General features: G+C 41.8%; 2 protein-coding genes across 13 annotated transcripts in view; one reads left to right on the top strand and one right to left on the bottom strand.

Moving 5' to 3' along the window:
* The window catches only part of LOC111944275 (rap1 GTPase-activating protein 1), a 60,303-nt gene extending 53,195 nt beyond the window's left edge, over nucleotides 1–7,108 (top strand). Inside the window, exon 24 of the mRNA XM_086882581.1 lies at nucleotides 6,120–7,108. The gene's annotated coding sequence lies outside the window, so the exon portion shown is untranslated. The remainder of the gene's footprint in view (nucleotides 1–6,119) is intronic.
* CD163 (CD163 molecule) lies at nucleotides 451–24,841 on the bottom strand. Of its 12 annotated transcripts, none has more exons than XM_086882557.1 (19): nucleotides 24,759–24,824; nucleotides 20,689–21,042; nucleotides 19,750–19,865; nucleotides 17,621–17,774; nucleotides 13,034–13,348; nucleotides 11,284–11,592; nucleotides 9,463–9,777; nucleotides 8,344–8,655; nucleotides 7,730–8,047; nucleotides 6,684–6,998; nucleotides 5,712–6,026; nucleotides 5,150–5,212; nucleotides 4,749–5,063; nucleotides 4,530–4,565; nucleotides 4,108–4,245; nucleotides 3,710–3,805; nucleotides 3,084–3,167; nucleotides 1,901–2,053; nucleotides 451–726 (listed from the first exon to the last, which is right to left on the bottom strand). In XM_086882557.1, the coding sequence occupies exons 4-19, from the start codon at nucleotides 17,688–17,690 to the stop codon at nucleotides 629–631; spliced, it is 3,252 nt and encodes a 1,083-aa protein (XP_086738683.1). In that variant the 5' UTR covers nucleotides 17,691–17,774; nucleotides 19,750–19,865; nucleotides 20,689–21,042; nucleotides 24,759–24,824; the 3' UTR covers nucleotides 451–628. The 12 variants fall into 12 exon arrangements, with proteins under 12 accessions (XP_086738683.1, XP_086738690.1, XP_086738685.1 ...); XM_086882564.1 differs by having other exon boundaries at nucleotides 4,914–5,063; nucleotides 24,759–24,802; XM_086882559.1 differs by lacking the exon at nucleotides 24,759–24,824 and adding an exon at nucleotides 24,472–24,719.
* Nucleotides 24,842–24,983: the final 142 nt, after the last annotated feature.

Below are 24,983 nucleotides of genomic sequence, written 5' to 3'. Positions count from 1 at the left end.
TTCCTATTCTTTGCAAGAACTTTCTGTTTCCCGAGTTTTCCTGTTAGTGGGGCAGGAAAAGTAGATCGCATGATGCAGTTAAATCCCATGGGTGTATGTGTTTTCCTCCTTCTGCCCGCAGCATGCCTGCAGCACACCTGTCAGATCTTGTTGATGTTGCTGCAGAAGCAATCAGCGAGAATTCCTTTCTGAAAGACTTGGCTTAAACAGAATTTTGATGATTTTCTGGCAGTTCAGTCTCCATTCTGAATAATTCCCAAAAGCTGTCCCCATATATCCAGAAGGAAAAGCATAATTTGAGATCTTTGGATCAGTTTCTAATAAAAAACATAAATCATAATTTTAAAAATTAACTCAGAAAAAAAAAATAAAAAGAAGGTATTTGAGAATAAAAGCAAAAAGTGTCCACTAAGTCTTAGCAACAACAAATTATAAGAGAAATTTGAAATATTTTCTTAACAGCCATGCTTGTTTATTTTTTATGTATGTAATCTCTTCTCTGGAAATATCCCGAACTTATGCAAACTAATCCTAAATGCAGGTTGTTCTGGTTCTGCTAGTACAGGATTAGCATTTTATGAACAGTGGTGTATTTCCAGAAGAAGTCAGCACAGTTCAGCAGTCTCCATCAGGGCCCCAGATCTTCAATGTCATCATAGCTCGTATCTTCAAGAGCAGTGGATGAGGGTCTCTCAGCTTCAGAGGTCCTGCTTCTGGGAATCCAGTCTGAAAGCATGAAGGGAAGAACACAAAGATAGATAAATGGGCATCCTCTACATGTTACCTCTGTGTGGTCGTGCAGCTGCCAGTTGTCTCCTCCAGCAATTAGAACCTTAGATAGGAGTGGCTGTGAAAGACCCGAGAAATGCTTGTATCACTCTGCCTTCTGCTGCTTGTATACATATCCAAGGATCAAGCTTTATACACAGTGTTAAAAGGAATATGTTCATGGGCTGCTAAAAAAAAAAAAAATCTCTAATGTCTCCCTAGTTACTTTGAGTCCTATGTTTTGATTATTTTTCCACATCTCAATTTGGCCAGAAATATTTATTACTACCCCAAAAAGTAGAGTTCAGATCAGGTGTTCCACAGTAATATTAAATGCACTGATAAAGAAGTCTGTCTTAAATATTTATTGTTAATTCTTACTGAATTATATGGGCCTGACAAATTTTAATGCCAGGTTAAAAACCTAGCTGAATCCATTCTCCATGGACATAGAATGATATCTAATAAGGACATTTAAGAGACTACAGATGAAGGGAGAAACAGTCAATTGCATAATTTGAAAAATCCATGTCTCATGATATGTAGTATTTTACAGAGCACAATTTGAAGCTGCATCAGACATTGAGCCCTTTCAAGCCTGCCATGTTGTTGGAAAAGAGGGAAGTATCACACTGGCATACATAAACAGAAGGATATGCTGTAAGAAATAAGAGCTGGTCCTTCTGCTCTACCTGACACTAGTAAGATCTCAGCATGGTAATGCTGTAAAGAAATACTGGAAAATTTTGGGTTTCAAACAATTTTGAAAGATGCAGACCAACTGACACAGACTGATTAGAGATACATCATGAGCAGACTGTAGTCTACAAGGCCTAAGTAGAAAGTTGACTAATTGAGGTTGTGGCTGTCTAGAGAAACAAAATACAAAACAGGACTGGGGACAGATATGTGAACAAACTGTTATCAGTCTTCAGGTACTTAAAAGGCTGTTAAAAAGATGACTGCTACCCTCTGTCCCCATGGTCATGCTAATAAGAAGTAACAATTCACAGCAGTGGAAACTTAGGCTAGGTTGGCCACAGGCAGGAATTTTATGGATGTAAGGAAAGCAGAGCATGGGTATAGATTAGCTGGCTGTAAGAACAGAACAGCACTACTCTTCTAGCCTCACCTGCCTGTGAATCCTTGTTTCTGTCACTTTCTCCAGCGTTACCAATGATTTCCTGTTCATTCTGCCCAGAAAGAGAAGCATCTCTAGGTCCAGGAGCTTCTGTTGCATCATCATAAGCATCTTCCAGGGCTTTTTCAGGCAGTGAAGGGGTCTCTGGAACAGTACAGGTATTAACTTCCACTGGGGAAAGCAGTAGCTGATGATCCAGCAACACAGGGCTGTAATACTGACATGTCTGTACTTAGCTGGAATCCATCCCTCAGCAATGTTAGTGTGCACAGTTTTACTGTTTATACATATGCTTACCAATAATACATGTATAAACATAAAAGTTAATCAAAACATTCCTGTTTCACCTTTTACCAAGAAATTAATATTCAATCTGAATAAGATAAAGAGAAATTATTTAGAATTGTCTTCTGTGTAAGCACTTCAAAGCAAGTAAGGAAAAGCTTTTTTAACTAGAAAAAGTCCTTAATATAAGAAAATAAGTAGAAAATAAAGACATGGTGCAGCAGAGTCTGGGATATGGGCAGCTGGGGTCCAAAACTTCTTGTGCCTTTGGCAGTTGATCTCTTGGGCATGAGGTAATAGTTAACAGAGCTTTTTGATCAGCTCTAGGAAAATGCAGTTCTTCTCCAAACACTTGCTCTCCCTTACCTCTTTCAAAGTACAAAAAAACCCAAACCAGCCAACACACCAAATGTACTCCCCAGGCAAACCCCACAGCTAGGAATCTGTATTTTCTCCAGATCACTTGGATTGATATTCCTTGATCAGCTCAAATTGCACCACTAGAGTTCTTATTTGGAATATGTCTTTCCTCTGTTTTAATTCTCCCTGTTTGACTTGGAAATAAGGCAACAATTTACAAGCTATTATGGTTGCAATGTCTGGGAGAAGCAGTTGGATTGTTGGATTCATGTGACTGGATCCTGTGAGGTGTGTGCAGAACTACCAGCAAACATTTATTTTGAATTTCTCATATAGAAGAGAAAACTAGCACTTGTATATGAGATTGTATGACACTCTTCCACCACAAGAGTTACACAGAAGATATTGGATCACAAGGAAACATCACTAGGACATGAAATGAAAGTCTTAATCACTCATAATGCTTTGGATATTAAATGTTACCCTGATTTGGGATCTCTTTCTCTGTACAAACCCTTTCTCACATTACCTTGAGTTGCCCCAGGACCATTTTCTTCATCACTATCTGCTCTATAAAACTGTTCCTTCGATTTTGAGCTCTCTGAATAAGAATCTAGGCAAATGAGAAAGAGTATGATACCAGATTAAATTCTCCTTAAGTGCTAAGACTGCACCATGGGAAAAAGAGCACTCTACAGTAACAGAATCCAAGCCCTTCATATTCTTTAGCAGTCAGTATTACTCTGGAAGGATACAATGGAATAACCTTCAGGGGCCCTATAACACCTATCATGGATCGTGGGGGAGACAAACCACAAAGGGAGAAAGGCAATCCATGGAAGGAAACCTACAGGGACCCAGCTGCTGTGAGGGAGATGCAAATTATTCCTTTATTTGTCTCTGCTTTAAATAATTGCAGAAAAAGGCTTTTGTTTGTTTCACCTATACTGATCTATGGTCTGTGGCTGCAGTGAGGACTCCACAAAACAAATTGTCCCTTGGAAAGGAATTGACAGACTCCACTGGGCAGGAAACTCCTCTCCTCAAATCCAGGAATTTTAAATTTCCCAGTAGATTTGAAAGCTGCAAAGAATCAGATCGGGATCAGAAAGGAGGAGCTTTCCCTTGAGGAAAGCAAGACACAAAGACACAGACCTGATAGGAAAGTCACGCCCTGCTTTTCCTTCATCAGGTTATAATCAATCTCTTCATAGACAGCCTCGGAGAAGGGGTCATAGGATAGTCTGTAGCCTGAAAGTAAAAGGTAATGATCACTTTAACAGTCTCTGATCATACTACTCAGGCTGGGGCCATGAAAAGAAGTGCCTTACCTAGGTCTACATAGCCTGGTTGATACCTAGAAAGGCACTCAGAGGTGCTGACTGAGGATAAGCACCGCTGGGGTCTTTCACTGCCAGAAAGTAAGTGAAAAATCTCAGTGTGGCAGAAGATGCAGTTCATCTCAGTTACCCATCCCCACTGCCTCTCCAGCCAACTAAACATTTGGGCCCTGTAAAGGAGTCATTTCATACCAGTCCTGCTGAGAGACCCACCTCTCTGCTGTGCCCTGGCACGTTGGATCTGCCCAGCAAGAATGGCAAGGACCAGGCAGAGAAGGGTCCCCAGGATAATGCAGAGGATGACAGGTACTGAAAGTCTTGTACTGCCCGTGGCAGGGCGGCGGGGACGATCTGAATGGAAACAAAGAGGAAACAGGTAGAGAATCACGTGTCCCATAGTGAAGCCCCTTGCTGTGCCCACGCTAGCAGGGAGAGGCAGGGCACCTGCTGCTCTGTTACGGGTCCAGCTCAAGCAGATAAAATTCAGCAGCTAGGGGTGGTGCCACTCAGTGTTCCTTTATGAAAGGCTGAGGGAAGTGCTTTCTGATGAGCTAAAATAAGCTGCTGTTTCATCTGATAAGTATTAGGGACATTAAATTGTCATTTGATGGGAGAAAGAGAGATAAAGAATTTACCTGCTCTTGTGGGTGGTGCTGTTGTTTTTGTCACGCCTGAAAAAGGAAGGTGAGTCCAGATTAAGGAAAAGGCAAGTGTGAAAATTATATTTTCATGTAATTTGTGATGTTTTTGCAGTCAAAATTATGAAAGGGCTAGTCACCGGGAAGCACAGCTGGCATAATGCTCCCCTACCCACCTCCTTCCCAGACCTGTGTAATAAAGGACCAGTCACTAACCAGAGCAATTCACAGCAGCATCTTCCTTATGATCACAGTTTTTACCAAACAAAGGCTTGGCAGGACAGTCCCAAAGAGACAGCTCTGTTCCTTTACAGTGCACCTTCTCCAACCAGATGGGACCAGTCCCTTCCCCAAAGGCAGCCTCACTCAGAGCAGACACACCAGATCCACAGCCCAGCTGCCTGCATACAACATGGGCATCTGCCACGTCCCAGGTGTCATCACAGATTGTTCCCCAGGATCCTTGGTGCCACATCTCCACTCTGCCTGAACATTCATCCTCCCCTCCCACGACTCGTAACTTCTCCCTGTCTGCAAAACACAGAAACCTTCTGTTTTACTGAAACAGCAGGAAGTTCCACAGGGGCCAATAAGGAAAAACAAAGAGGTGGAGGTACCTGAACAACTTGTAGAGTTTGGACACTCAGCAAATGCAGATGGAGATATTGCCTCCTTTCTTCCTGCAGAATTTAAATAATGAAGTAATTTAATTATTTTCTGAAAAAAAAAATGAGGGAGTATAAGATACCTGAAAATTAACCATCAGGTTAATTATTTCCTGAAATATGTGTAGGGCCTGTTTAGTTCTTGGTGGATGTCTGTTTGGTGTTGCTGTGAGTAATAATCTTCCTGATGGTTATGATTTCCTTCTTCTCATAAGGCAGCTGCAATCACTTTCAGGATATATGAATGTCATGTAGAATTAATTTTTATTATAGTGAATATATATATGACTACAGATATTGATATCCATAGGTGTGAAATACTGTCAAAAGGGCAGACACTAGAAATGGACCTTTAGAACCAAACTGATTTGTACACTTGTCCATGGCTATGTGTATAAGCTAGAATCATACACACCAAATAACAAGTGAACACAAAGTAATTACTGTGACGTCCTTATGTGTATGCACAGGTTAATGTACATGTCTGGCCATACACAAATGCATTTCTGATTACCAGTGCAAGTAATGTGGGTCTCTTCAGCTCGGTTATTGCACGACTGAGGATCCCAGGGGTCTGACTGACATTGCCAGAGCGAGCTGTGCTGCTCAGTGCACTCAATGTGGTCCAGCCACGTGGGCCCAGACCCTCTGCCGTATTTGAAGTCCGTGGCTATTGCTCCTCCATCTCCACAGCCCAGGTGTTTGCACATGGTTACTGCGGTGAGCTGGGACATGCTATTGGAACAAACGCTCCCCCACGTCCCGTTGTAGAAAACTTCTACACGTCCAGCACAGTCGTTGCCATTCGCCAGCCTCAGAGCCAGGAAATCTGAAAGTGAAAACATAAAAATGGCCACAAACTTCTTGTGATATGTTGCTTTCCTGCCTGTGTAATAACACTTTTTTTTTTTTTTTTTTACAGTGCTAACTACCTGTACTGGTTCTACCTGTATTGTGGAGCATGGATGCTCCAGAGGCTGCAGTCCTTTCAGGGCTTCTACTGGCTCCAACGTGGGCCCTAACAGTCTGCACTTCCCTCAGGGGTCATCAGTATTTTTTTTCACTTCTCTTTCATTTCTCCTCTCTCTTGCTGCTGTCATTCTGTCTTAAATATGTGAGCAGAGCCACCATAAGCTACTTGGATTGTCTGATGCTGTGGTGCACAGTGGGCTGCTCCCATTGGTTTCAGAGCCAGCTGTAACTGACTGTAACAAGCACGCAGCCCCTTGCTGTGGAAATCTTTACAAACTCCTCAAATTTATCCCCCAAATATTCTACCACACCGCACACTTTTGTGTGTGTGCGTGTGTGTCGGTGCATAATATGGGCTTCTGTAGGTCCTCTGCATCTTGGTAGGCCCAAGAAGATGACTTGTCATCAAGACAGGAAGAGGCTGTCCAAGCAAGTCCCCACTATTCTCTGCTTCCTTTTTATACAACCCTCCTGTTTGAACCCAAAGGCTTAGAAAAGTGTTTTCCAAACACACCTGAGCAGAGGACTCCAGCATCCTCTTTGTGTTGGCAGTTGTGCTGGCCCCATGCCCTAGAGGGGCATGCCCAGAGATCAGATTCAGCCCCAGTGCAATTCACATCATCCATCCAGATCTGCCCTGACCCTTCACCATAATGAGCAGAGACAAATGCCTCAATGGCATGCCCACATCCAAGCTGTTTGCAAATGACATTGGCATCTGATAGATCCCAGTTATCATCACAGATGGTGCCCCAGATGCCATGATGATAAAGCTCTACTCTCCCAGCACAGCGGTTTGTTCCATTCACCAACCTCATCTGTCTGCTGCCTGTGGGAAGAAAATCCAGCTGTCAACATGCAACACAACTATAATGCACAGGTCAGCAATAATAATAATTGCATAATAATAAGCATAATAATGGCAATATTTTTAAAGCACTTTTAAGACATCATGTTCTTGTTATATCCCAATTCTACTGCTATGGTTGCTTGGGCAGAAGTCCTCTGAGGCTAAAACTGCATTAAGGGAAAGGCCTACTCCTGCACCCGGTGAATGTTTGAATAATTCCTGTGAGATACTGCAAACAAGAAGTGTCATACTAAGTATATGCAGAGGTCACCTGATCTTAGAAAGCCAGACAACCTGTTTTCTTTCTCTACTCATTTAGTTAGAGACAGATACTATTCCTGTTACAGATGGGTTACAAAATCAGAGAAGAGTAGAAACTGTTGTAATATTTTGTAGAATAGCTGCAAGTATCTATAAATATAGAAATGTCACAAGATAAAAGCTATTTAATTCTCAAGTGGCAGTAAGAATGCTTGGCAATCATAGTGAAATTAGTGTTCTTATGGCTTCTGTGTTCTAATAGTTCTTTTTGACTCTGGAAGATAATTCTGTAAGAAATTCAGATGAAGAAAGCATTATGTAAATTACATTTGCTTCCTTAACTATCATCAAGGTCAGACTCATGCCGACTTAAGATCTGTGATGCCACAGCACAATGTGGGCTGGATAAACCCTAGGAAACATTCTGTATCTTTCACACAGCAACTCACCTGAACAAATCACACCAACATCTTCAGAAACTCCCATTGGCTCTGTCTGATAATGGGAGGTGTTGCAGAGCATCAGCTGAGTCTCGTTTCCAGTACACTGGACACTCCTTAGGCCAACAACACCCATACCTCGCTCAGACTTTGGAAGGTAATAGGCTTTCTCAGCAGTTCCACACTGGAGCTGTCTGCACACCACATGGGCATCCTTAATGTCCCAGTCATCATCCAGGACTCTGCTCCACGCACCATGGAGGGAGATCTCAACTCGCCCATCACAGCGGCTCTCACCCCCTGAGAGTCTGAGTGATTCAGCAAGACCTGGGCTCAAGAGAGTTGGGAAATATATTGAGTAACATCTACTGATCTCACTGCAACAGAAATAACCTGCAGGAAAGTTATGGAAGACAAATTTCTGCGCTGGTGAAATATTAATTCTCACCAATGATTAAGGAGAATGTCCCTGTTAAGGCTTTGTTTGTTTTTGTGCACACAAGGGCCTACAATGGGAAGCAAGAAAGGCTTCTCCATCTCAAAGACTAGATCCTATCAGTGAGGTCATCAGCACTGCTTTGGTCTGAAGTTGCACTACCCTTAAAAGGCCGCTTCTGACTTACCTGAGCAAGTTACAGTGGCTGCCTCTTTGGCTGAACAGGTTGGATTACCCAAAGTCACTTGAGTACAATCCCATAGGCAGGATTCTGTCCCTTCACAGTGAAAAGCATCTCTCCACATAGTCCCATTTCCTTCCACAAAACCATCTTCCATCTGGATTGACTTTGCATATCCACAGTTCAGCTGATGGCAGAGAACACTGGCAGCTTGCAAATTCCAGTGGGAGTGGCAGAGTCTTCCCCATGTGTCTCCATGGCGGATCTCCACTATGCCAGAGCATGTGGTGCCATTCACTAACCTGCCCCCTGGACACCCTGAATGTAAGAGAAAGGGATTATTGGAGTATTACATTTGCAGCTGCTCAAGGGGAGGACTTGGAAGCGACTGGGAAATGGGAATGAGTTTTTCTTATCATTCAGTAGTAAAAATGGCTTAACTGGGCCATACTCATAACTAGAAACTTCCATACTCATACCTAGACTTCAGTCCAGCCTATTTTACTGAGTAGTATTACTAGAACTTGGAATCTGGTCCCATTTGCAATTTTTAAAATTAGGGCACTAGGTTTTGGGGCTTAGGGTCAACCAATAGACCTTAATTTTTCAGATCAATATGACTGAGGGCCTACAGCTCTGCATCCTTCAACTGCTGGTCCAAGCCCTCACTTAAACCTGGATCAGGGATTCAGTCCTTGCCTCAAGTACATGACAGGAGTAACCGTCTCCAGTCTTGTCTCATGCCATGCCTGGCTACTCCCTCCAGCCAGACCCTGCATCTCTTTGTTTTCTTTGACTTGTCTGGCACCTTACCACCAGTACCTTCCTCTGTCCTCTGTGCAGATGCTTTGGATTGTGTCTTGGTGGCAAGGACTTTGCCTGTGCTGTGCTCAGCCTCTGTGCCCAGCTCATCCTGGCTTGTGCAGCAGCCCTGCTCTTGCTGTCACCTGACACTAGGAGCATTTCAGAGACAGCAGCCTTGTGGTACAGCTGAAGTGCAGCCTTGACCCCTGTTGCAGCAAAGGACAGAGCCTGACTCCACGTATGCCCTCTGAATTTTGAGTCCGTATTTTTCCTCAAGGAAGGAGTTTTTCAGTTCCCTTCTTATACCTTTCCACTGCTCACCTGAACAGACAACACGAGCCTCTTTTCCAGCAGGGCATTCATCATGACCTAGAGCGCGCACGGGACAGTCTCTCAGGAGCGAGCCATTCTCCTGGCAGCTGAATGTGCCGTTCCAAACAGATCCATTTCCTTCCCCAAAGGACCATCCACTTGGTATCAGTAGTGCAACTCCACAGTCTAGATGCTGGCAGAGGATATTGGCAGCTGGTAAATCCCATGTGTAGTCACACAGCGTTCCCCATGTGCCTCCATGAAGAAGCTCTACTCTCCCTGAGCATGTGGTACTGCCATTTGCCAGCCTGTACCCACCGTAGCCTGCAGAAAGAATAAAAGAGCTTAGCAGTTACTTTTGGGTATCATGCTATTGCACTGAAAACTGTAAGAGCTCTCTCTATCTGCAAGAAACTAGCACTGAGTAATGTGACAGTTTACTGGAAGGCATCTTAGAACAGGATGCTGATAAGCCAGCTCTGAAAAAGTCTCTATTGTCCATGTTGTAGCCTGCATTGTATGACTAAAAGTCTTTTGTCTCTTTAAATTCAGTGTCTCCTCTTTGCTCTGTTCTCTCCTCCCCTCACAATACTGCTGCCACCTTCAACATCTCTTGGAGAGACAGTTTCTGCCCTGCCTTGCATATGAGGAACTCAGAGTAGGGGCAAGTGGTATCACTCTCACAGTAGTTAGTCATGTCACATTTCCTGGTAAAAAGAAATTGCAGTGAGGAATTCTCAGCTTTCATCCATGCCCCAGAACAAGGTTCTTAATACCACAGGCCATAACTATCAGTATTGATAATAAATTAAGGGCGGAATGGATGGCACTGTGGTGTCCTACTGCCAGCCCCATGCAGTCCCTGTCTTCTCATACTGTTACTTTTTACCCTTACCTTGCCCTTGCATTGTACCTCAAACGAGCCCAGGATTTCAGCTCTGAGCTAAGACTCTTGCAAGATAGAGGCAGGAGCCAAGGCCTGTTGGATGCCTTAACTGAGGTGTTTGGCTGCCACTGGTCACAGTGTCCAAGGCAGTCTTGAACCAGACTGAAGCCCTTTGGACATGGACTCCAACACATTTCCAGACTCGTTTTGTGTCAGACTGTTGCCAGCAGCTCTGCCCCACATTTAGTTTACTCCTTTAGAACTGTGGTCTCAGGAAAAAAGTTATGTTTGTTAGGCCTAATAATCACTTTTTCAGTGGATGGCCATACATAGTTGTATTCAGAGCCCCCAGCAGCCATGACTGTAGAGAGTTCTTAAGTAATGCTACCTTCCAGTCACAATGGAAGTCATCTAGGCCTCTGGCAACCTTTTTTTACTTTTTAATTACTTACATTTGTAACTTGTGCCTCCTTCAACCTTTTGGAGATATGGTACATCTTCCAGTTTTGTAATTAACTGAAGTGCCAGGTATTAACATAGACCCTGGCACCACAGGAAATAAATTAATGTCTCAATATTCCTGCTTGTCTCCTTTGGCCATTTTTCCTTTTATTTATAAGAGAAGGATGTGTAGAGCATTCTTAGGTCTGTTTGGTTCATAATTCTAATAGCAGAAAATAAATAACAGCCCTTTTGAAATCTCTGTGTGGTAGTGAAGTGATTAGAACAGTGCATTTTAGATGCAGACTCTCAGTAGAGTGAATGAGACATTGTGGGACTACTCTGTTATTTTCTGTTTCCCCTTGAATGGCTCAAGGCACGGTAGGGGAAGCATCCAAGGATCCTGAGGACCACAGAAGTGTACAGATGCTCTGAACTGTGGGTTAACAGGAAGAAGGCATATAGGACACGGGTGAATTATGTCTGTCAGTCCAAAGTCTCACCTGAACACACAATAGAGGCATCATGAGAGCATGTGTTAGTACGATGTATGTTCCTGGGACAGTCTGCAAGGTGAGTCTCATTCCCTTCACAGTGAAACTCTTCTTGCCAGATCAGTTCATGCCTGTCTCCAAAGTGAGTTCCTCTCAAGGTATCCACAGCCTGGCCACACTCTAACTCATTACATATAACAGAGGCAGTTTTGAAATTAATGTGTGAGAAACAGACAGTGGCCCAAGTTTCCTCTTGCTTTACTTTCAGATGTCCTGAGCAGGCAGTGCCCCCTCCAGTCAGACGCAGATCAGAGAAACCTGGAAAAAATCCAAAAAACAAGAAGTCCAGCATCAAGGTTTGGTTGTACTGGTCTATTTTCACAGCTCCTGTACCTTAATGGGCAAGACACATTTCACTTCTCTGAGGACCACTGATACTTCTGAATTGTGAGTGGGGAAATTCCTGTGTAACACTGATAAAAAAGAAAATGGTGTATGAAATTGCTTATTTCTCAGTAACTGAAAATACTGAATCCTTGGGAAAGAAGGAAGGAAGCTTTGAACATCTGCCAATGACTGAGAAGTAGCAATCCCCAAACAGATAAATAGGCAAATAGCTATTTACTAGTGTGTGTCCTTGAGACTTCATTATTTCAATGGACAGGAAGCTGAAGCACCATAGGAAGGGGACACAGGAAATGTTGCACCCAGTTTCAGAAATTGCTAAAAAGACAGTCTGGAGATCTACAGGCTGGCCAGCCTCACTTTGGTACTTGCAAAAAATAGAGTGAGATTTCTAGGAACTCATTTGCAGGCACAAGGAGATGAATGGGAAGAGTCAGCATGGTTATATCAAGTGTATATCATGCCTGTGGGACTATATTGTTTTCTCTGATTAAAATGGATTTATGGATGAGGGGGCAGCAGCACGTCCTCACATTTACCTCACATTTACCTCACATTTAGCACTGCCATTAACACTGTCTTGCACAATATTCTTATGTCCAAAAACTAGGATGTTCTTGGCTGGAAGGACAACATGGTTAAGCAACTGATTGAATGGCCATGCTCGGTAATTAGTGAGTTTCACTCTACCTGAAGACTATCAGCAAGTACAATATCACTTTTTTATGGGGGGTGGGGGGGTGGGGAGAGATAACCACGAGGGCAGAGCTGCCATTCAGAGAGATCTAGACAGGCTAGAACTATGGGCTGATAAGAACCTTACAAAAATCTAAAAAGGACAAATGTAAAGTCCTGAAGCTGGGAAGGAAAAACTTCTTTCAGTGGTTCTTTTTCCAAAGAGTAAAACCATGGTCATGCACAGGAAGCAGACAAACTGATATTGGACTTTTTTTGCCATTGCAGACTGTCTTATCTTAGCTTACCTGTAGATCTGGAGAAGAAGGGCAGTTGTATGACATAACATTGTACTTTCATGCTTCTCTACCTACACCTGCTTTTTTAGCCCCGATTTCTGGTCAAAGACAAGTTCAGTACTGCTCTCCTGTTGCCTGGGAGAGCTGTGGTAGAAATAAATAGTGCTTTTTATTTTTCTGTTATATGTCATTAAATATGCTCATTCTGTGTTATTGCTGTGCCCAGGCAAAGTCAGCTTGCATAGTCAGCAGAAGACTTAATGCTGAGGCAACTTGCTTTGGATGAGTAGAGGGAGTACTTGGCTTTATCCAACTAGGATAAAGTTTGATCCCATGCTCTTATCTTTTCTTCTGTTATACAAGGTTGGATCACTTCTTACCTGAGCAGATCACTCCAATATCAAAGTAATGAGGGCAGGTAAAAGCACCCCATCCTGTATGTGTGCAGTTCCAGAGAGCAGATTCATCACCATGGCAATCAACTCGGTACAACCACGTTGGTCCAGTTCCTTCTCCAAAAGGAGCTCGATTAAGGGCCTTAACAGCAAATCCACATTGTAGCTGCTTACAGACAACCTCAGCATCCTTTATGGTCCAGTCACCATCACACACAGTTCCCCACTGCTCCTCATGTTTTACTTCCACTCTCCCAGAGCAGGGGCCAGTTCCGTTTGACAGCCTCAATTCATCAGCGCCTTCAGACAGAGCAAGGTTATAGAAAGGACAGAGCTTAATCATGATTATTTATTGCAGATGTTAATGAGACTCATTATTGCTCTTAATTTACTCTTACATCAGACTTATTTGGTTCACCTTTCTAAATAGTCCAACTTAAAGAGCATTTTTTTGCAAGTAGTTATGTCTGTATTTACAAGTTTGAGCTAATTGCACTGCTAAAATGTAAATTATTTCTAATGACAGGCAAACTTTCTCTTTTACTGGCTTATCAGGGCTGGGAAATGCTGAGTAATGTCCCTGCTTTGTGATTCACAAAGCCTGCCACAAAACTGGAATGGGTGAGGGGTCTGCCTATCAGTGTGTGATTGCTACAGTAGATCAACCTTCATTATCCTGTGAGTTAATTGGCCTGGAAGCCAAGTCTGTGTGTGTGTCTTTGGGAATGAGGTAACTGGAGGAGCTGGCTACCAGAGGGATAAGAGAGGCCAGGCCAGCTGCTGGAGAGGTGGTAAGGTCAGGGGGTCTACTTGAAGACTCAGCTCAAAGTTAGCATTTTGGGCTGCAAGGGCACATTGCTAGCTCATGTCCAATTTGTCCCACCAGTATGCCCAAGTCTTTCTCCATAGGGCAGCTCTCAAGCCGTGCACCCTCCAGTCTGTGCTGACTCTGATGGCTGTCCTAAGCCAGGTACAGCAACTTACACTTGACCTTGTTGAACTTCATTAGGTGAGGCTCATTTTTCAAGCCTGTCAAAATTCCTCTGGATAGCATTTCTTCCCTCAGTGGGTGCACCACTGAGCTTGGTGTCCTCTGGAAACTTTCCAAGGGTGAACTCAATCCCACTACCAATGTCAATAATAAGGATTTTGAACGGTTCCCATCCCCTGAGGGACACCACTTGTTACTGATCTCTATTTGGACATTGAGCCATTGACTGTAAGTCTTTGGATGTATCCATCCAGCCAATTTCTTATCTAATGAATATCCATCCATCAAACCCACATATGTCCAATTTAATGACAAGACTGTTGTGTAGGACCGTGTCAAAGGCCTTTCAGAAGTTAAGATAGATCATTGTAAGGTCACTGGTGCTGTTTATCTTTCTGTCACATGTCACACGTTGCGTGTTTCCACCTGTTTGGGCAGCCATGTACAGCTGTGGTGTGTGTGGGTGCGTATTAGTGTGAGTATTACATACGTGTGACTGGACTAAAAGCCTCACTACCAGCTGGATCAAAGTCACTGCTGTTTGAAGCATGAAAGAGGATACTCATGAAATGGGTGGAAAATCAAACAGTAGAAAACCACATGCAGGATCGTTGTATTCTCAGGTTAAGGACAAACTACAAGCTAAATGTGAAAAGGAAACAGGAAGAAGTTGGCCACTACATCTGACTTTTGTCTTCAGTTTGATCAGGTTTGCATTTCAGCATGTTATGGAACAGGTAAATCCCTGAAGAGGGCTGGCAACTTCTTTTGGGCCTGAGGGATTATTCGGATTGACCACATGGCTAAAGGAGGTTTACAGGACAGTCACATAAGAAGCCTAATAACTTTGGCCACAATTTTTTACAGTTTCAAGACCTGACACACAATGGAATATTAAAGCAAACGTTTACAGGACAGGCTGGATCCAATTGTCAATGTCTTGAGTGCACTAAGAATCCTTAATGGCCTTGGCCTTCCCCACCTGGGTTTTCCACACATGTGCTCTGCCCATGGGCCCATTTAAGCACAGACCTTCTCTCACTGCCTGTGCGAAGTGGGAGGTGCATCTGTGTTCCACTCTGGCACAGCCATGCCTGGCCTTGGGCCCTCTTGATCTGCACTCACAGCCACAGTGACCAGGTGCCAAGAGAAACCTGCAGTACTCATCCAGACCCAGCACTGGGCACTGATGTGGATAGAAAGCAGTGCAGCTGTGCAAATCTTGCAAATAGTCCAGGAAGATAATCTCCTATCAATGAAAATGTTTGATAAACAACAAAAGATAATTTGCACTAAGAGCCTTGGGTTTTCCTGTAAGATTTCTTTAAAATAATCCTTTATGTAAGATATCACCTTCTCTCTCTTCTTCAAAAGAGAGAAGTATTTCTACATATCACACATCTTGCTGTCATCTGACACTGTGAAATGAGAATATTTAATTTTTCTTTGCACTTGGAAACAAATTAATTCTTCTCTTTACTCACTGCAAGTGTGTTAGTTTTAACCCATGAGCTGGTGCTAATGAAGCCGTTTCTTTCCAAAACTAACATTGTTTCATTTCTTATTGCAAAAATTGCAAAACTGCAATTTTGCCTCCATCTTCATGTGGTCTGTAACTGCTTCATCAGACACAATGTGGCTTTGAGACATGATCACCTCTCATACACAGGCTTTACCTCTTAGCTAACACTGCTGGATTTCATCACAATTTCCTGCCTATCAATATTTGCTTATTTACTAAGAAGCAAACAAACAAACAAACAAAAAGCGGCTATTCAATATAGGTAACTTCCAAAACCTATTTCTTTCTGCAAAATATCCTCTCTCCTCAAGTCTCCTGAGTAAAAAAGTCACACACATAGCACAATCCTCAGGCAACTACAAAACCACTTTGTGCCTGCAACAAGTTGTCTCAGAGGGAGCATAATCTTTCTGTAATAAGTCTTATAAGTCTCTAGAAAGATATTCTGGAGAACAACCCCCAGGCTATTTGAAGAACATAGTCCAAAAAAGAGTTTTCTCAGCTATAACATTTACACACTTAAAAAGAGAAATGAGTTCTAAGAAAAGCTGAATTCCTAGTACATTTTTAAAGGAACCAGATAACCAATTTCTATTAGCTATATCCAGGAGCAAAACAAACAGCTCTTCAGTCAACTCTATGACCTCTGTGCACTTGAATTTTTGAAAAATTGTACATCTGACATTTGTAGCATGTAACAGCATGGAAGACTGGATGCAGAGGTAGGCATAACCCAACCGACAGATTTAAACATTTCCTAATAAAAGCTGTCATTTGTTGTAATCACTCTTCTGTTAATTTTTTATGATATGTACAGGTACAATTTTGTATTTTCTCACACTCCACATCATGTCCCACAAGTACCTTCATTGAATTCAGTTGTTTGGTGTTCTGCTTGGCTGAGAGGGCATGAGATTTTTGCTTGATCCAGCTGGAAACCCAATTCTTCTCACAGAAAAAGGATGAGAGTGTATCATGCATTCCTGTCCCCAGGCCCTAAGAGGAGGTTTCCAGCCCAGGCCTGCTGCCTCAGGAGCAGATTGCCAGCTCACTCCCAGAGAGCTGTGACTCCTGCAGTGCTCTGCAAAGTGCTCTGTGCCTGGGCAACATCAAAACTCCTGTAGCAGTGTGGAGAATGCAAGTGCTGCCAGAGCAGAGATGAGGGTGGTAGGTGCTGATGATGGTGTCATTGTAAAGCTACTCTTGTTTGCATCTTCCAGTCAGTCTCTTACTGTTCCCCGAAGTTAACAAGGAGTTGGCAGAAAACTCACTCTCATTTCCGCAGTACAGCTCAGCTGACACTAAAACATCACTACAAAAGTGTCAAAATAAAAAATGTTTCATATTGTGAAAATGTACGTTAGGAGTGCCTCCTGTTCCTTGCCATGTGAGCTCTGACTGTGTCCACACAACTGGTGAGAACCTTCAAGACTAGGGCCATGCTCTAACAAAGCATCAACTGTGAAGTCCTGTTCTCATCATATGGGGATGTGACCACCACCGCAATGCCATGTCACCTCCGTGTGTAGAGAGAAAAAAATGAGGTTTCCAAAATCCGCCTCTCATCACCAGCATCAAGCATGCACACATAGCTCCAGAAGAGCAGAGAGACAAATAGTGATAAGCTTCCAATAGACAGGAAAAACTGAGGAGATGCTGTGTTACCCAAAATCACAGCGTAGAGCTACATCATTTTAACTAGTGTTGAACAAAGACCTGGAATTATTAATTCCAGCTACAAAGAGCTCAGCAGGAGAGATAAGACAGTGGTAAGAATACCCACCTGTTTTTTAGTACAGCTAAACTGTTTACAAAATTCGGACTTGAATTCTTTTGAGAATGGCCAGTCACTGATATCTGAGTAAAATACAAAACTTTTAAAAAAGACTTATCCTTCCTTATCTCAGGATTACCAAGGAGATTGAATCAAAACCAGAAACATATTTAAACACCTTTTTGTCACTTTGCTTTAGAGGTTGGTAGAATAACAACCTATTTATATGAAATTCGCATACTTTTTTTATCTCACTGCCTTATGCGAAATAAAGTATGTACTTACCCAGGGAGAGCTGAATGGAGAGGAGAATCAGCCACAGCACTGGAGCTGAAAGATGTCGTTTTGCTGCCATCCTGACCGCAGATGGATGAAACTTCACTCTCCAGGCACTGCCTAGATAAAACTCTGGCTGGGCATTCCTGTATCTCACAAATGACTGCAAAGGAGGAAATATATAGATTCACGTGCTAGCATGAGCTACCTGAAGGAACCAATAGAAATATTCTTCACCTTTTTAGACATTATCAGAAGATTCATCTCCAATCTGAAGGAACCAAAACGTCCAATAAAATTCAAAAAGTGTACTTGTGACCTTATATGAAGAATGATTATGTACCTGATGTCATCATTGGAATTGTTTTACTGAGGGAGCAACACTGGTGGCACAGGCAGAGCTGTGCGCAAGGTGTTATTTCCCACCTGACAAAGGAATATTAACGTGCAGAACACTGGTCATTTATTAATCACTTCAGAAGAAAAAAAGGCAAAGAAAATTCCTTTAATTTGTAGCTTATTGGTCTCATTGGGATGAATTTTACTCCAATCAACGGAAATGGTGTTTATAACTAGAGGTGGTTCGGTAAGTAAAAAGCTATACCCTCTCTGTCTTTGGGGCAGGCTTAAGGCTTCCTTATTTGGTCAAAACTTTTTGGGCAGAAGCTCTTAAAATAAATCTTCCTTAGGGTTTGCATTACAGGCCTTCATGTTTCCTCTGCTGTGTTTCTTTTTGTTTTAGGGGACCACTGCTGGCAGTTCTACTCCCTCTCTCATTTACCGTAGAATGCCAATTTTAGGGAAATAAAAGCTACTGTTAATTAAAAATGGCTACTTGGCTCATTCTGACAACTGGAACAAGTTGCAGAATGCTGTTCACACCAGTCTAAATTTACTGTTATGAGTGATGGGATGAGAATGACAGCATCCTCCTTTTCTCTGGTGGCATCTATCTGTTCTTTATCCAGAATCCCGAGTTCAGTAACATCCATGCTGTTGAGTCCTTAGAACACCAATCTTTGCAACCTCTTCCTCTTCTCATTTGGCTTTGCTTGTTCAAGTTCTGTGTAACTTTGCAGCAGGACAGCCTTGGGTCAGACTGCTGCAGAAAGAGCTGAGAGGAAGAGCAGAGAGTCTGGCTGGAGGCTGCCTGTTCTTTGCTCAGGAGCTCAGCCACTCAGCCACTCGCCTATGGTCTCTGCTAGAGCTACAGGGCAGCCAGGCTGAAGTCTGGCCATGAACTTTGCTGATATCTGACCCTGATCTGCTGACTTGACTTTATGGCTTGATCTTGGTTTTGTCTGGATTGCCTGGATTACTGCCTTAACATTGCTGCTGTTGCTGACCTATTCTGGAGGGGTTTTATTTTCAGGTATTATGGAACTGCAACTCTTGTGAGGATCGTGTTTCATGCCTAGTTTGCTGTCAGCTTCAGTTACTGGCTGACCTTCCCTTGCAGAGCATCCTGCTTCTGCTATGTGATACAGACCTCTGAAAACCAGAAACTCCATTGGAAATGTGGTCAAAGTGGGGAAAATCCCACTACAGATGTGCTAATGAGAGATAGGTAAGGTATGCATTATCATGTTGGCTCCTATACTGAAGTTCAGTGGTTTCACTTAGCACTAGTCTTTGCTGATTGGTGTCCACCAACTGAATTCTCACTGTTGTTTTAAACCCACTCCAGGAAGCTGTAGAGTAAGATCTGTTTCTCAGTGTACAAGCCCTTGATGACCAGTGCCTCTTCTATGGGCACTGTGTCTTTGTAGACGGGTATGTGCCAGTGCCCATGAGTGTTAGAAGAGACAGCATGAAAGAAAATTACCTCACGTTGTGCTTGATGAGGCTCAGGTGAGACATTGGGAAAAAATTCTTCACTGACAGAGTTGTCAAGCACTGGGACAGACTCCCCAGGAAAGTGACTAAGTTGCCACCCACACATTTATTTCAAAGATATGTAGATGACAAACATAGGTTTCCACAGGCCCTTAGGTTTTGTGCTAGGTTAATGGTTGGACTTGATGATATTAACATCTTTGCTAACTAAAGTGGCGCTATGGTTCTGGGAAAATCAAGCAGGAAACAGCAGAACAACTGAGATATTTTGCTTAAGAAACTGAACACAACACTTTGCTTACCAGAATGATGTGCTAGAATTGGAACAATACAAAGAATGTCTTCAGGGATGATCAGATGAATACAAAGTCCATTTTACAGTCAAAAGGTAATGAAGAGACTTCAAAAAGTTGTCAGCCTAACAAAGAACAAACTTCTGCTTCTAAGTATTTTGAGACAGGTCAACACAAACTGGAACAAAGACTATATAATATAAAGAAAAGCATAAAGTTGTTATGAGACATTTAAGACTGGATATCACAAGGAATGAGAAAAATAAGGGCCTGGAATTAGCTCTGAGGAAAAATGGTGACAGAAAACTTCTGCAGTAATGACCAAGGTCACTGAAAGGAACTATTGGGCATGTTTCATTCAGTTAACACAAGTGTGTATTTGATGACTCCAATGGTCCCCTTAAATCCCTTTTCCATTGTTCAGGAATTACCACAACAGATCCTCTGAATAAATCATCCTTTTGCTGCAGATACAAGAGCAGATTGCTGTAGAGCAGACAGAAAGGCCTTATTTCATAGTGACCACAGGGCATTTTAATCTGGTACTTGACAACAAACTCTGCCCTGAGGATATGCAACATCTCAGACTTCCCTATACTATTATCAACACAATGCAAAGTAGGCAGGTCAGTGAAGGGACAATGAGCAGGATTAGTGGAATATTTATTGGTCAGTGAGGTACAGATGGGACTCAGGCAGGCAACCACTAATGAGCCTGTACTAGTCCTAGAGAGTCAAGCAAGGATGTGATGGTTTCATGGGTAAATTTGTAAATTTTACTGGTTTGTATTCAAGTCAGGAGAGAAAAAGATCACAATTAATGTATATTAGATCGCTTCTTACTAGGTAGACTATTAGTAGAATCAAGCTGTTATTATTAATAGCAGATAACAATTCACACATTACTTTCAGTTATTGCCTCACACTCAGACACTCACTGACTCTTACCTGGTATCATGATCTGCTTGTGGCCTTGAGGGACTTGAGAGTCTTGATGTTCTGAGTTTTTCTGTTCTTGTGAATCTGCAGAACTGAGTCTTCTTTTATGTATTCTTAGGAGAGTTTCACTTGCCTCTCAGCACCTACCCATTTCTTTCTTTGATCTGGTTTATGGTATCACACACACAGGCCCTGCTCATTCATGCAAAATGAAAAGGCTGTGTGGTCTTTTATGACAGAAATGCAGAACCAGAGTTGATCCAAAAGCCATCATGTGTCCCACAGGACACTCTCCTGTCCCATGATTTCAGCTTGCAGCAGTAATCTTTACCTCCAATCCCTCTGAGCACAGTTCTTTTGTATCTGTGGGAAATTTATACCTTTACTGCTGCGCATTGCAACACAGAATTTCAAAGTACATCACTCACTGCAAGATAACTCAGAGACAAACCACTCTTGCCTGATTGTTTCAGTTCAGAGTATGAACCCCTTTTGTACAGAAGGCTGTACACATTTCTAAAGGCTTCTTCTAGGTCTTATGACTGTCAGTCCCATACGTCTGTGAAAGTAAGATAAGCACACCAAATACATGTCTTGTGGTCTGTAGTTAATACAGACTGCTTCAAAATGTTTTTTAGGCTGTATAAGTACATGTACCTTTGAACTGCCATTATCTTTAAACAAAACATAGATGGAGTTAAGAGATGAGGGTAATACACTAAGTTTTAAGGTAACAACGGGGCTGTCTGAAGGAAAACAAGCAGTTAGGAAGGAAACCACTTTCTTCCTTACTCAGGCTGTGCTGGAGGGATTTTGAGTTTCAGAGAAATGAGATGTATCCTGTGGTTAAGACAAACCTGAGCTTTGAGATGGATTAGTCTTGGTATCTCAAACTGACAATGGTTTAAACAGACATCTTAAATTAAGTTATCTGGAGTGGTATTTATCTTTGTGTTATCTTTATGAATGTATTTGTCAAAACCTTCCAAAAGCTAGTCATATATTTACTGTCTTGTGAGACCAAATGCTTTTGGAGAAGTGTCAGTCAGAAATTTTTCAGCAAAAGTATTACTTGAAGAAAGTAGACTCTAGAGAAATAATAATATTTGACAAAATTTGGTTTCAGGGAGACTTCAAGTGCAAACCAATATGATTTTTATTGTAAGAAAAGATAAGATGTTATTCAGTTTCAGAATAAACTGTGTTTTGATCTTATAACCCATTGGATGAAGAGTCCAACAAACTGAAAGTAAAGTTTTAATGACATCTTTCAACTGTAGTCTGGGGCAGATGGTTTCAGTACACTTCCTCTGAGACATTTTCATTTATACATACATCTAGACAGGGTTTTTTTGTGACTATTGTTGCTTTCTGTACCATTTTTCCTTAATAATTAAAAAAATTGTTTTATATGATTCTCTGTTACTTTTTTTCCCCCTCAAGTTTATTTCCAAATAATCATGAAATCGCTATTTATTCAAACCGTGTGTATTAAAATTCACTTGAGGTCACTGTTCAGAATTTCATGGTAAGTGTGCAGTCAGCTAACTGGAACAACTGATCCAGTGGACACTAAAATTTGCATAAATTATGGCAGATTATGCTCTGACCTTTGCTTGAGAGAATTGTGAGGAAACATCTAGTTTTTAATTATATTCCAGCATCTCAATTCTCAAGATCAAAATGATCCAAGTTTCAGTAGGAACCAGGTGATGCGTATGTCCGTGTTTATCCTTTTTTGTAAGATAAGATTTCTAAACTTTTCCTCTGAATATTTAAATCTTTCATGCCTGAATTTGAAGGCACAAATTAAAAACAGTGGTCCAGGTCTCTCTGGTAGCTGTTCTCCAGACCCACAATTTCTCCAGACCAAACCAGCATAACACCACAGTTTTAGCTTAAGAAAGGGATGTCAAATGTGATCTGAGGGATGCAAATCACTCATTAGTCAACATTCTACTGCTGCTTGCATTGTTTGCATATTTTCTTCCTTCAGTACTAGTGATTGTTTATTGCTAATAATTTAAAACTGTTTTCCTTTTGTAATTCAATTATAGGTTACTATGAGCATGTGTGTGTGCATGTGAGACAGAGACAAAGAGGGAACTATGCAAGCTAAGTGTATTTTCTCTGTGTAAATAAATCAATAAATCAATAAATAAAGCTATTTATTAATTTAAAATGTGTGGGAAAAAATAGCCTCTCAATAAAAGACATTGAAGTAAATATTTTTTGTGCTCTTTCTGCATGGCAAAATCTTGTGTCAAGGAAAATGGAATTTGTAGTAAACATTATGTCTCATGTCTTGATACATAAAGGAGAAAATCTGTTCAAGAATTGCCAGGTCTGCTATTATGTATGGCTGATTGAATCCTTACATTTTCATTTTTGGAAAACAGAAGAATGACTATATCTTTGCACGGCAATAATTTCAGCACTGAAAATTTAGGCATCAGATGTGATTAGTCACTTATTACTAATGCTTGGAGGGTTTTATAACTTTTATATTTTATAAAAAATTATTAGGCATATTTTCAAGATGCTGTCTTAAAGTTGTATGTAACATTTCACAAGTATCATCTGTGTATAGGCATGAATAAAACTAAAATCAGGATGATAGTATTGCTCTTAAGGTATATACTCAGAAAAAGATAAAGTTGTGGGTGTCCAGGAAAGCCACAAAAACGCAATAGGATTTTCCATTTATCTTAGCTGTGGATAGAATGCTTTGATTGTAAAAGCCCAACCAGTAATCACAAAGATGCAAACTACAGTGAATAGCTGTTTGCATATTATGTTAGTTGCTGCACTTAACTCTTTCTATGTTAAATGAATAGAACCTGTGGATCATCCTCCTTTAAATTTCCATATTGTGCCCAGGAGGAACAGGCAAGAAAAAAAAAATAATTAATTCAGTGCAAGCTGTGTCAATTAAACTGCATCAGCTTTGTGACTGATGTCTGAAGAGATTCCAAAAGAAAAACTTAGCATCATACACATGTAATAAGGTTAGCTGAGGTATTATCGAAAACCAAGGCTATGGAGGTTGTATGAAATTGTTTTGGTAAAGCAAAGTGATTGGATGCTTTTAGGGATACATAATGTGTCCTTATGCTCCTGCCTCTGATTGGAAGGAAGGTATCAAACACTGAAGACTCTGATGATCTTGCCTGCCTAGGGGTTGAAAATTGTGGTGGTGTCCAGCATAAATGATGAAGAAACATGTAGTTGCATGCTGAGATAAAGCAACGGATAATTAAGGAAAGCTACACTAATTAATTAGTTAAATCCCTTTGTACTACTTGTCTCTTGTACTTGTGCACAGTTATACAATAGTCTATCTTCTTCCCTTTATTTTTCCTCTGACCCTTTTGTTCCCTGGGCTCTGTACCAAGGCTGTGTGTCACGTTCATCTGCCCTTACAACTCTCTTCTCACTTCTGAGGGTGCAAGTTATTTCAAGCCTTATTCTTACGCAGTGGGATCTTAGCATTTGTTCGGACAAGGCTGAAAAACGACTTGGTAGCTCTTTCCTCTTAGACCATTGAGGCTGATTTTTACTGGCTGTGGTGGTTTATCCACCACCCCCTCCCTTTCCAGGCCTCACTGTGGTCTGAGTAATGCTCGTAGGCCTTGGCCTTGACAAGCAGCACCAGGGCCCAGTTCCTCTTGAGCTAATCAGAAACAGAGAGCTCCCATAAACTTGTGCTGCCTAACGAGCTCCTGGATGTTTTGTGAACAGCCTTGGAAACTATTTTCTGGCCTGAATGGTGTAACATCCTTATTCTCACACCTTCAAAGAAAGGGTGCTGATCTGAAGTGTGGCCAGGACGGAACATTGGATGAAGGCCCCCTCAATTGCAGCCGATAAACAGCGGTCCAAAATGAGAGCCTCGGAGCTCTCCTGGGGTGAGACCAGCACCCTCCCTCTGAGAGGGGCCTCTCAGAGCCAGCAAACTTTCGTTTTGCTGCACTCAGAGATCACCAAACAACAATGGATCCTGGGCTGATAACCCCCTCCTCGAGACCCCTTTGCTCAGTGAGGAGATGCAAAGGCATTCAAAGTGAGTATGTTGTTACCTTCGAGGGGACCTTTTCACAGGTACCTTGCACTGACTCTTTATGTCTGTGTGCATACAAGTGTGCATATGCTGTGGCAAAATGGGAGAAAAGGTGCTGTCTTTGGTGTTTTAGATATCTAAATAAGTTAGGCCTCTAAATAACTTTAATTTAAATCATAAGCTGAGTTAAATGCTGTTGAGTATTATCCCTTTGCTAAATTGCTAAGTTTAAGGTATAATTTAA

This window comes from Cyanistes caeruleus, chromosome 3 (assembly GCF_971803275.1).
Source record: "Cyanistes caeruleus chromosome 3, bCyaCae1.hap1.1, whole genome shotgun sequence".
Taxonomy (NCBI): domain Eukaryota; kingdom Metazoa; phylum Chordata; class Aves; order Passeriformes; family Paridae; genus Cyanistes; species Cyanistes caeruleus.
Note: the sequence above shows the minus strand (reverse complement) of the source record. Positions and strands in the feature narration are given on the sequence as shown.